Consider the following 13,334-nt stretch of genomic DNA (forward strand, 5'->3'; position numbering starts at 1 on the left):
TTTTTTTTTGTTTTTTAGAGACAGGGTCTCACTAGGTACTTGAGACTTACCTGGAACTCACTATGTAGCCCAGGCTGGTCTTGAACTCACAGCAATCCTCCTCCCTCAGCCTTCCGAGTGCTGGGATTATAGGTCTGCGCCACCATGCCTGACTAGGACAAATCTTTGATGTGTTTATAGTGGTGTGTGTTGCTTTTGTTAGCCTCCCTTTGAAGTTTTAATACAAAGAATTATTTATACGGTTGTTTTTGTTTGTTTGTTTTTTGAGGGACACGTATGAGGGAAAAGTAAATTTCAAAAGTATATGGACAATTTTTTTCTCTAGCTGGAAGACTCTTGCTGTCCTAAAAGGAGTTGTATGACAGATGGTATTGAGAACACCAGTAGGTAAGGAAGTTAATGCCACATGATCTTCAAACCCTATGGAATAGCCTTGAGATGTCCCATACTGTCATTTCTTGCTCAAGTTATACAATACTCAACTTCATACCAAATGGCTGCACATAAATTCCTTTCTGAGTGGTAGTACTTCCCACATAGGTGACAATTCATTTCATCATTATCAGCCTATAAATTTCATCAAAAGCTCTTGAAAAAATATACCAAGAAATGAAAGAGGCACTAAATGTGTTGTTGAAATTCACCTTTCAAAAAAGCAGCATGACTGTGAAGGAAGGCCACCTTGGCTAATAACCTGTGGCAGTGCTTCAAAAAGATGTAAAATTAAATAAAGACACAACAGGTTGATAATCACCAAGATATATATTAAACTCTGGTTGCTCCAACCTTTTTTCAAGTGTGTTAAAAAAAAAAAAAAAATCAAACTGCCTTTCAGACCCCTGAGTGTAATCCCAAAGAAGACGGTGTGCTTTTAACTCTGTTCTAACAAAACATAGTTAAAGGCACAAATTACCAACATCATCTTGAAACAAAACAAAAAAAGATGTAAACATCTACAAAGTTTAAGGTAAAAGCAGTTTTGTAAACAGTAACTGCATATGATAATGTTATTGTAAAATCACAGTTTATCAATGTCCTTCAAACTGATCAGGAGGTTCCAGGTTGGGAGCTGTACAGAGTTAATAATAATTGTTGCAGCAGGTTTCAGGCGGTTTTCAGTCCTGTATAAATTTGTCAGTAAGCAGATTATTGGTTTCTTTCTAAACACTGTGGATGTTATTCATTTCCCACTTTTGAGTCATTTTACTGGAGTCGCAATTGGAGATGAACACTTGATGTAGGACCTCTGAGCGATCTAAGCACTTTCCTGAAGGAATGTGAGTAAATCTGTGCAGGTTCTAGAAAACACAGTAAGGAAACAGGTTATAATTTTGATTCTTTTGACATCACTGACATTAGAAGCCATTGCATGGCCTTCAAAAGATAATTCAAGCGAACTGAATAAGACTGTATTAACTCATACCTCAGATTGACAGTTTTCCGAGTTCTTTTACTGTTAAGTCCTAATATACTGCTGCTACATCAAATTGAATGAATACAAACCTAAGTTCATCTTCTTCCCCTCCAAACATACTTCTCTGGTTCCTATGGTGTCTAATGACAATGCCAGCTGTCCAGTCCTCAGGAAATAATGCACTTTTCCTTATTCATTCATGTTGTACCAGGTATTGAGAGCTGATATTTATAGTGTCTCTGGTTTATATTCCTTCCTTCCCATCTTCACGTAAGATAACCTAGTTCTCATGGTATTTCTTCAATATAGCTCAGGATTCCTCAAATCATGGTCCTCAGACTATCCAAGATTGGATCTATAAGGGCAATACAATTTTCCAAATACAAGTAATTCATTTACCTTTTTTACTGGATTGACAATTATACTGATGGAGCGAAAGCGATGGTAGGTAAAACTGACGAAATTTACTATGACTCTAGCAGTGACCCCATACTGTGCTAGTAGTCATACTCTTCACTGCCACGTAACTCAGTCTGAAAAGCAAATATTGGCCAGGTGTGGTGGTGCATGCCTACAATCTCTGCACTGAGAGGCTTAGGTGGGAGAATGGCAAATTCAAGCCAAGCCCAAGCAATTTAACAATTTAGTGAGAACCTGTCTCAAAAAATAAAAAAGGGCTGGGCATCTAGCTCAGTTCAAAGGCCCTCAGTTCAATCTCCAGTACCACTTACGGATGTCCTTGATGAAGCAGCTAAAGATGATTAATTTTGTTAAAATTTGACCTAAGCATGTGTTTTTAAAGAATATTCTGAGGTGAAATGGGAAGGATGTATCAAGTACTTCCACACAACAAAGTACAATGTTATCTTGAGAAAAAGCACTCCTACAATTGCCTTGAGGGATGAACCAGCTTCTTTTTTCACGAAATGTCATTTTTACTTCAAAAAAAATCAACAAATATGATTATTCAAACTTGATAATGAGTACACATTTTCTTAAAAATGAGGTGAGCCTGGTACTTTAAATAAACAAAACGAAAAGAAAACAAAAACCTGACTGTTTTTGCCACTGATAAAATTTGAGTTTTTAAGCAAAAACCAGAGTTTTGGAAAATGCATTTCTATCACTGTGATGGTAGTTTCACATTTAAAGACTTTTCTGATAAAATGAGTTGTGGTTACATTTGTGCTATTTCCTTTTTTTTTTTTTTTTTTTTTTTTTTTTTTTTTTTTTTTTTTTTTTTTTTTTTTTTGGGTACTGGGGATTGAACTCAGGACCTTGCACTTGTGAGGCAGGTGGTGGCACCATTGAGCTAAATCCCCAGCCAGATCATTTTTATTTTTGCATAATGAAACATGCCAACATTTGAAAGATCTACATAATTTAGTGAATGGTATTTTCTGAATGAGAAAGGTATGGTGTAAAAACTTAATATGAATTAAAAGCTTCAATCAGAGTATAAGAGAGACCAATATGTTTACTATTTAAACAGGACAAAATGTTCACTGATATGATTTCAGATTCTACATTACAAATAACTTTTAAGAAAGTACCACTTACTAAGTTGCAGTGTAATTTCAAAGAATAGTTACAATTTTCTGAAAAAGCTATTAAATTACTTTCTCTTCTAAATGGAAGTTTGTTTGGGGCTAGATTTTTCATTATATACCAACCAAAGCAACAAAGTATATCAGATTCAATGTAGAATCAGTATAAATCCAGCTGCCTTCTATAAACCGGACATTAAAGGGATTTCTAAAATTATAGAACAATGCTGTTTTTCTACTTTTAGTAGGAAAATAGTTATTTTTCATTAAAATGTTATCTACATCAACATGAGATGAAGTTATTGTTATTTTTACATGATAAAACAAAAATTTTATAAATTTCTCAAATTTAATTTCTAATTCCAGAAATAATGTTAGTAATAACCTATATAAACAAAATCTTTCTGGGGAGAATTTTAGTAATTTTGAAAAATGTAGCCAGGTATGGTGGTGCATGCCTATAATCTCAGTATTCAGGAGGCTGAGGCAGGAGGATCACTTCAAATTTGAGGCCAGCCTGGGCTACATAGTGATTTCAAGACCAGCATGAACTATGTAGTGCAACCTTGTCTCAAAAGCAAAACAAATTTCTGAGCAATATTAATGGAATCCAGAGACCAGAAAGTTTGAGAACTACTACTCAAGCTAATGTTTTTACTTCATCAGTATACACTTCAAAGTGTTTTCAGAACTATTTTCCTAAAAGTTTCTTATCACAACCATCCTCAAATACTGTCAGTCACTGCCCCAAACTTACAAAATAAAATTCAACATTCTTTCATACAGAGCACATCTTAGGGATACCAAATCAAATGTGATTTTTCAGAATTTTCTACACATTTACATGCTATATATTTGCTTATCTGGTTTTCTTATTTATTTTTCACAGAAAGCCTTTTTATAATTCAGACCTGGTACAATGAAACTCACTATATGACACACATTTATGAAATAACTACTTCTGTTAATCTCTCTTTTGCTTTTTAATGACATTTTATTTATTGTTTTCTTCTCTACCATTATATAACTGGACACTACTGAATAATTAGTAACATCTGATGTACAAATATAAATGCAGTGCTGTGTGCTTTTAAACATGTACAATCCATTTTTCATCCATTACTGCTACTACTTTGGGCGTTGAACTAGGGTCTCGTTGTACCACTATCCACTAATTTTTGGTGACAATTTCTAGTCTCCTGGCTTTCTATTTCTATTTTTCTCACTGATCTCAACCATTTACTGCTATTATACATTTTTCAGCTTTTTTTTTGTACCAGGGATTGAGCTCAGACCCTTGTGCTTGTGAGACAGGCGGCAGAACCAATGAGCCAAATCCCCAGCCCTGCTATTATTCATTTTTGTTTGTGAAAATAAGTGCTATTCTTTAGGATTTATTATTTCTTTAGGGTTTATTTTTTCCTAAATTGTTATATGAAGAAATCAGCAATTGACATATATTTTCCACTTCTTGGTGATTATCCAGGAAAGATGCAACTGGGAATATTAAACTGGGCCATAATACGGCCATGACGTAGCAAAGGAGTGTTTTACCTGATGGGTGGGTATTATAAAAATGTTGCGTAAGTAACCTTGAGGGTTACCAGCTTCTTTCAGTTTAGAAAAACTGTCCCAACATTCTATTTCATAATAAATTCATATATTTTAGCCAAAATCGAGACTTTGAAAACTATACATAAATCCATTAATATGCTTGAGTTCTCAACTTGACACAGAGCTTTAAATACACAGAGATGAAACAGAGAAACTTCCCCAGCACACTGCCACATGAATAAACTTGACCTTTACAGCAACTGGCTATCTTTACACTTTAGCAAACAATGATAAGGAAGTAGTGAAGGTCTAGGTTTCCAAGTTCTATTTGCTTGTCTCTATCTCCACCTACTGGACAACATGAAATATTAACCACATGTTTTTAATAGTATAAATATGCCACAGAGATTCTAAAAATCAGATTTTGACCATAGAACAATGGTGGTGATTGCTTCATAGAACAATGATTTCCCTGAGTTTCTGAAATTAACAGTGGTTCTTTACAGACCTCACTGTGACCTCATTACATGACAGTATTTTACCAGAGAACAGAAGTGATGCCTCAAATTCACCCAGTGCCAAGAAAACCTGTACAAATGACTAAATGAGAGGAAAATGCAAATCAGTTTACACGCAGGTTTAAGATTTATTCACCTAAATTCCACGTGCTAGGTGTTACTGAAAATGAAACAACATATATTATTTCAGGAGTTGAAACATAGAGTACCTTAAAGTACTGCCATTCCTTAAATTCGTTTAGATTACAGTGTGTAATCATAACTTTTGATCCATCAGGCCCTTTTGTCAAACACTGGTCATATTGCATGAGCTGATTTGCTTCATTAATTCGGAAAAGCTATTAAGGAAAAAAAAAAAGAAAAAATAATGGAGCCAACTTTTCTGCTTGTATACATTTTACAAATACAAAAGGCAACTTAATTCCTATAACTGAACTGAATAACTAACTTATAGTTCTACAAATTTTCTGTGTTTGAAATTTAGTCCTTAGGTAGGAAATACAAATATTTGAAGTTAGTGAAGATTCCTATTAACACTTAAATGATTATGTTCTTTAGCCTCTAAGATACAGAATGGGTCATTAACACACTATTTATTATGTATCAATAATGTAAGAAAATGAAAAATTGCAAACAATCCTGATATATTTTACAATCTAAATTAGACGTGAAAAAAAACCACATAAATAAGAAAATGTATTAATAAAATACACATTACTGAAGCATACTTGCAAAAACACTGTTATAGAGTTAGGTCTACATAGTGGTAACAAATACATACTTCCATAAGAATATATCATAATTTCTTATTTATAGACATGAATTCCAGATTCTGATGGCTTATATGAAAACCAATATGGCTATTATATTATCCTGCTCAATTAAGTAACTCTTTTAGTACTATCAGTGCTTTATACAGTGTTCTACTTTATACATTTTATAAAATCACTGCCAGGCATGGCGGCACATTCCTATAATTTCAGATCTTTGGAAGGCTGAAGCAGGAGGCCAAGTTCAAGCCCAGCCTAGGCAACTTAGCAAGAATTAAAAAAAAGATTAAAATGTAGCTCAGTGCACAGGCCCTGAATTCAATCCCTAATACTGAAGAAAAATTACTACATACATATATAATTAATTCTATATTACATACATATAATTTTGATATATCTCTCTATACATCTAAATATATATATAGATAATATATATATTAAAAACCAAACTAAATCCTGTGGTCAGTATCTCCATACTAACCAACTTGAACACAAAAGAAAGTGACTTACCTGATTCCCTCCCATTCTGTGGCAAGGTCCAAGTTCAACAAAGCCTCCATTTGTTTTTCCCATGCTGTCAATGCAGTAAGCAGTTTCAAAACCTCTGATCTACAAACATGAACAAACCACCAAAAAACAAGGAAGTTTTATTTTTAGCAAGCTTTAGCATCAGAGTAAAAGTTTCATTATCAAGGCTGGGAATTTAGCTCAGTGGCACTGTGCCTGCCTCACAAGCACAAGGTCCTGAGTTCAATCCCCAGTACCAAAAAAAAAAAGCTTTATATCACATATTACAGTTCACAGAGAAATCTGGGGTGTGTAATGCCAGATTAATAAAGTCTTTTCACATTTTTGAGCATACCACCCATTTCTTCGTGGTCATGAAGTCAACAATGAAATGAGTTCATTCTAAGGGTATTGACCTAAATTTTGCCATAAAATATTACAGAAGAAAAAATAAAAAGATACCATTAAGTATAATTTCAAAAGCATGATAATTCATAGTGAGAACCAAAGTCACTTAACCACAGTGGTAACAATTACTAGCCCTAGACATCTAGAACAGAATCAGATCTGTAAGTGCTTCTCTCTGATAGCTACAAAGTACTTTGGTAGCTGCATTCAGAGGTTTGGCGGCAGAGATCCTACCAGATGAAGCAGGCAGTGGGATTTTTCTTTGATGATGGATAATGGAGGTGAAAAGGTAATGCAGGTTTTTATCTTTTAAATGTTAATTTTCTATCAAAATAACTATTTTTGGAAATAATATATATTATATATATATTGCAATTTATGTTACCATAGTATTTGGATAAAATGTTTCATTCATTCATTCAACAAATATCAACCGCACACTCTTGTAAGAGCTTATAAGATACAAAGATGAACAAGTCACAGTCCTGACACTCACAGCCTGTGGGAGGAGGGATAAGTGGTCAGGAGGGAGGGTGCAGAGGGAACAGCCTCGCACAGGCCTGGAGGAACTCTGAGGCAGCTAGCAAACAGCGAGGGGTCAGGGAATGCTGAGCAGTGCAGGTGTTAGAATGGGGGAGCATTAAACTGAAGATGGATTCATAAATCAGAGAGTGAAAGGGGGAGAGAATTCCATTTACCCATTCATTCATCCATTTGTGCATCATTTACTCATCCCCATGAAATACTAAGTACCTACTGTGTGTCAGGCATGTTTTGGCTCTGAGGTGCCAGTGATCTCACATTTCTAGGAAAGACAGAGTATGTACAAATACATAACACAAATAAATCATCTACTGTGTTAGAAAGTGGTCCAAGTGCCATGAGGAAAAGAGAGGAAGTTATGGGCGGAGGGGCTGGAGGGTTGAGGAGTGTGCTGCAGGGCAGATCTCATTGTGAAGGGAAGGGGGCAGGTGAACAATTTCAGAGGAGGAGGAAGGATCAGAGCTGGGTGCAGATGTCTGAAAGGAAGCATTATGGGCAGAGGCAACGGTGGCCCAGGCAGGAGCATGTCTGGAGGAACTGGCAAGGACAATGGGCAGGAAACGCTCTGATTCTGAAAACGGGGTAGCGAGGCCAGACAACGGGACAGATAATGTGGACCTGGGAGGCCCTAGGAAGGACTTATCTTCACCTGAGCGGGAAGGGTGGCTTGACTTGCAGTTCCCAAAGATCGCTCTACTTGTTGTGTTTAGAATAGGCTGGAGGAAGGCCAGAAAATTAGTCTTGGCTTAGACCAGATAAGAAAGGGTCAGGCTTTGGAGTTGAAATGTGAAGTATGAGAGAGAGAAGATTCAAAGAGGACTGTGGGAGACAGAAAATGGCTGGGTGTTCAGGGCAGTGGAAGTCGTTTAGGGGAAGGGTGGGAAATGTTTTACCTGAAAGATTTCTCAAAAATTCTTTTCCCTTACACATTTCCTTTTATCTCTACCTTCTCCCAAACACAAATACATTGAAATGTGAGTATCAGCTGATACTTACCTCTCCCCAGTCAACATTCTTCGGGGGCAAAGGGTAGTGTGAGGTGATATCATAAGCTATTTCTTCCATGAACCACTTGAAACTTTTACAGTTATGATCTTCTCGGAATTTTTTCAGCTCAGATATATCACCATAGAGTAACGCCTTTGATTCAGGACGACTAGCATAGAAATAGTCTTTATATTCATCCCACCAAACCTCTACAACTCTGACGTAATTCTGCAAACAGAAAATTCACGCCGTGTTGAAAAACAGAAATAACTTCAATGACATAAACAGCCTATCTTAGATACATAAAATATGACCATGATACAAGGCACCTATTTCTATACGACTTGGTATTTAATTAAACAAGTGAAAGTGAGCTAATGACTCTAATATGTCACTTTCCAAATGTCGTGTATGTTCAACTGAAAAGTGATATACACGGAATTTGATCTTGAGCTGGCAGATCATATATTCCAGTGGTGGTGAACCTCTGGCCTTTGCTGCTCTTGGCTGACACATGAGCCAACTCACTTGAGCATCTCCTCAGCAGCTGAACATACGATAATACCACACACAACAGCCATCCATGCACATGCTGGGGAAGAAGTGGCAGTGCCAGACAATGCCTTCGTGAGCAGCTTGGGCACTCAGTCTCTAAAAGGTTCGCCATCACTGATATAATCTAAGATAGTATGTTTTATCCTATTAATAGAGGAAGAAATTTAAAACCTAGATAGAGAAGGTTTCTGAGAGGCCAGCTAACATGGGATTCCTTTTCCCAGAAAAATATCTCTTTTTATTATAATCATATTACTGGTATAAACAGGGGAAATTTCCATTTCCGAAACCATCAGGAAAGACAATGGCTCTGTTTAATAGAAGTCAGTTTTTCAGGTAACTGTCAATTGCTCTATAACTACGATAGACCCAGTTTACTGTAACTTCAGATTAATCGAGTACTTCCCCTAGTTTTTTCACATTAAGGAAAACCAGCTATACATCAGTAAGTTGACACTGTGGTAACTGACAAAAAGCTAACTTCTAAGGTTTTACAGAATGTATGAAGGGTTAGAGGAACATATATGATTAAAACAGCATTTATTCAATCAAGCCTCTTGATCTATAAAGAACTGGCATCAGCAAATTTTCTCTTTAAAGAGTCAGATAATAAATATCTTTTGCTTTGTGGACTTTCCAACCTATGCAGCAACTGGTCAACTCTGCTGTTGTACTAAGAAAGCATGGTGGGAAGTAGACAAAAACATGGGTGGGGGTTTCCACGACAAAGGCTATAAAAGCAAAAAATAGACAAGTGAGATTAGAACAAACCAAAAAGCTCCTGCATAGCTAGGAAACAAACAACAGGATGATGGGATGTAGTACAGAATGGGAGAATATATTTGCAACTTATGCATCTGATAAGGCATTAATTAACATTCAAAGCATATAAGGAACTCAACTCCACAGAGTAAGGGGAAAAATAATCTGATTTAAAAATGGGCAAAGGACCTGAACAGATGAAGAAATCCTATAATTTCCAACACTATGGAGGGCCATGATGTATGTTATGCGTTATGTGAAGTGTGAGAAGCCAGGCACAGAAAGATAAATATTGTGTGATCTCACTCCAATGTGGTGGGCAAAAAAGTTAAACTCAGAAACAGAGTGAAACGGTGCTTACCAGAGGATAAGGAGGTGGGTAGGGGGATGGGTGAAATGTTGAGTAAAAGACAAATTTCAATTAGATGGGAGAAATAGGTTCAAAAGACCTATTTTCACCATGGTTACTAGAATCAATAACAATATATTACAGATATGAACAGTAACATTTGTTAAATTACTGCTATAGCATGTGATATACAAATTCAAATTTCTTATCCAATTCCCCACTTAACCCAAACTCACCTTTAGAGTCGGAGAAGACCCAACATACAGGGGTGGAGGATTTCCCTGCCAGCCCTCAAGACGGTATATGTGTCCAACACGAGAACAAGGAACAAATAATAATTTCCCACCACACTGCCATATCTATCAAGGAAAAACACATGTTGTGAAAGTTGTTTCAGATACAAGACAATTATATCTGTAAAATTTGCATCATGAATGTAAATCTTAAATTTCAATTAGATAAACGTCTACAAAATTCATAAAGCAATATAAAATAATTATTTTAAAAACTCATATAAGGCAATAAGAATAAAATAATACATTACTACTGTAGTCACCAGCAATGTTTTCTCAATATAATCTTGTAGAGTAATGTAGAATCTTCATTCCTGACAACATTCATCATTTCCAATGCTAATATAATTCCTACCTGGATGATTATTATAAACCTCCTCCTGGCTTCTTCATCTTCATCTTGTCTCTACTTAATCTAGCCTTACTCATAGTAAGAGATTATTGTAGCTAAAGGGCAACTTTGGTTCGTGTAATTCCCTTACTTCCTATCGCTGATGGTTCTCCATTGCTTACCAAATTGGTAAAAGTCTCATCAACTCAGCATTAAAGAATTTTCATATAGTCTTACTCCTCTTTCATATGGTCCTACCAGTCCACTGAATCTTCTTAGATATATCTTCCTTGTTCACGATGCCCGATTCTGCCATACTCCTCCTTCCTGAATGCACTCTTGTACATAGACCTTTGTACCTTCTCCCACTCTTACTTAGAAGTTCCTCTCCCCTGCCTTTATCTGTTGCTTATTGATACCATGCTAGTTCTGCCTCAACATCTACTTCCCCAACTGTGTAGTTTATGCCATTTTATGTCTTCTTTTTGTATTACTTATAATTCTAATCTCTTAGCAACTGTAAATTCCTTGAGATCCGGGCCTAGGCTCCTCCTCTTCTGACCCTCACAGTGTCTGACAGGACAATGAAGACAAGAAGTAATGAATGCCTGTTTAACTCAAACTCTTTTGGAAAATGGGGATAAGAGAGGGGGTGAGGTGGAGGTTGGAGCACAGAAGTTACTATCCAGGACAGCCTCAACAAAGGGGAGGTGCTGCAGAGGCAGGCATTGTGGGGATTTGCTTCTGTCCTCAATCATGTCCTGCAGTGATAAAGGGTGACTATGTCAGCGAGTTATCAACTGTGGCCCCAATACCTAGAGGCTCTACAGAAGAATAATATAGCACAGAGACTGGGAGTGGGAGGATGTAAGAAGGATGTTTCAGCTTCTGAAGGTTCCTGACCATAACTGAGCTGAGCCCTAAAAAAGGTGTAAGTTCAGAGCTTTCATTTTTCTTTATCTTTCGCAAAAGGTACACACTTGTAAATCACTTCTTAGGATTTGGAAAAATGCACTATACAGATTTTTTTCAAAAGAAACTACCTTTATCTGAAAGTCACAAAAGTCAATAATAACCTAGAAAATTGCATTTGTTTAATTTAAATTAAATGTTACCTTGTAGGAAATCTCAAAGTTTTCACCACCCCAAATTTGGAGACCTGGATCATAGAGACCCAGTTCAAAGAAGAACTCTCGTTCAATGGCAAACAATCCACCAGCCATGGCTGGGGACCTAGGGAAAACAAAAACAAAAACAAAAACAACATTGTAATAAACATTTAAGACAACCCCCCCATATGCCTTTACTAGTAGAACAAGCCTTTTCAAATACAGCCTAAATATGCATAGAAAAGACAGAGCTGATGGCAAACTTTAAGAAAATTATAGATCCTTCACAAAACAATTTATTCATAGACCTTAATGAATTTACTAAATTTCTGAAACCAAATTAATTCAAATTAGAGCACTGTGTCATATTACCGATAGAGGGCGCCTTGGTTCCTTTGTTGATTTAAAAATAAAGCTTTCATTTTAGTTAAAATAAAAATTTTCTCTTTCACTCCTAAACACTGAGCCATAGAGTCGTGGTCTGCTAACTGCTCCTGCAATGATTTATGAGTCATTCTGGGATGAAAGAAACCATATACCATGGAAATAGTGTGTCATTTTTTAATTTTATAGCTCAGGGGCTGGCCAAATAAGGGTGTAAATCACTGCAGAAGAGTCCCAGTTCATTCAGAGTTTGCAAATGTAGCTTAAGAATGACACAAGCAAATCTGGCATTGCTGCTATTTACTATGCTGGGATGGAATGCAAAAAGGTGATCTGTGGCCCTTCTTCAATGGCTTTTAAATTGGGTACTTTTGAAGGCAAGAAAAAAAATTTTGATTAAGGACAAATCGCTTTCACAATTGGGGGAAATGATTGTGGAGTAATTTTCATCCAGCTCTGTATGCCTCTCCACTCTAGCTCAACAATTAATTATTAATGCATCATGATTCTTAAGTTTTAGGGAACTTAATACTGCTATGCTAGTGTATCTCACTCATCGTCATACTTAATACTCTACGTATCAATGAATTGCACTGATTCTACCTTGAAAATACATTTTGAATTTTTCTGCAACTTCACTGCCACCACCGTAGACCAAGCCAACACTACCTTGATTCCATAGTATGTAACAAATTCATCTTTTATTCCACTTTGTCCTTATCCAAATCTGACTGCATACAGCACAGCAGATTCCTTTTCTCCTTAAAACATGCTGCCTAACTCACTAAATAGCATTATTACACTTATATTTCATATTACATTTATTATAACCATCACTTAAAAAACCCTGTCTTTCTTATCTTTAAATATATTCCCATTTATCTACTATGAAATTGAAAATGCATCCTAACACGGAAACTAGTTATAGAGAAACCCTCCTTTAATTTTCCTAACTCACTCTGGAAGTTTTTACTACCCATAGAATTAGCGGTAATATAAATGCAGTCAGTGCCCTGTATTTTTTTCTCCCAGATTTGTTAGGTATAAAGCAGGTAAGCAGCAGATAGATTCCTAGACCACTCTGAACAAGAAATCTTCAAATTAAAATGTGAAAAGTGTCCAATATGGTTTACAGTTCTAGAATTTCCTTACGTTTGCCAATCAGTATATTGATATCACGATATGCCCAAATGACACTGAAGGACCTTCCCGAAACAGTTTGAACATTATCAGCAGTGTAACAGAAGGAGGGAACCAAAAGCAAAACCAGAGGATGAAATAATAAAAATAAAAATAAAATCAA

The 13,334-nt window shown here is 36.2% G+C and overlaps 1 protein-coding gene across 1 annotated transcript in view; it reads right to left on the reverse strand.

Moving 5' to 3' along the window:
- Window positions 1-91: 91 nt before the first annotated feature.
- Galnt7 (polypeptide N-acetylgalactosaminyltransferase 7) overlaps window positions 92-13,334 on the reverse strand; it is a 60,295-nt gene continuing 47,052 nt past the window's right edge. The window contains exons 7-12 of the mRNA XM_010629829.2: window positions 11,654-11,771; window positions 10,151-10,273; window positions 8,258-8,476; window positions 6,314-6,412; window positions 5,243-5,371; window positions 92-1,298 (exon numbers count right to left, since the gene is read on the reverse strand). Coding sequence (XP_010628131.1) covers window positions 1,161-1,298; window positions 5,243-5,371; window positions 6,314-6,412; window positions 8,258-8,476; window positions 10,151-10,273; window positions 11,654-11,771 — 826 coding nt within the window. The 3' untranslated portion in view covers window positions 92-1,160. The remainder of the gene's footprint in view (window positions 1,299-5,242; window positions 5,372-6,313; window positions 6,413-8,257; window positions 8,477-10,150; window positions 10,274-11,653; window positions 11,772-13,334) is intronic.

Source organism: Fukomys damarensis, unplaced genomic scaffold (genome assembly GCF_012274545.1).
Source record: "Fukomys damarensis isolate Sample0158 unplaced genomic scaffold, DMR_v1.0_HiC HiC_scaffold_18, whole genome shotgun sequence".
Lineage (NCBI taxonomy): Eukaryota > Metazoa > Chordata > Mammalia > Rodentia > Bathyergidae > Fukomys > Fukomys damarensis.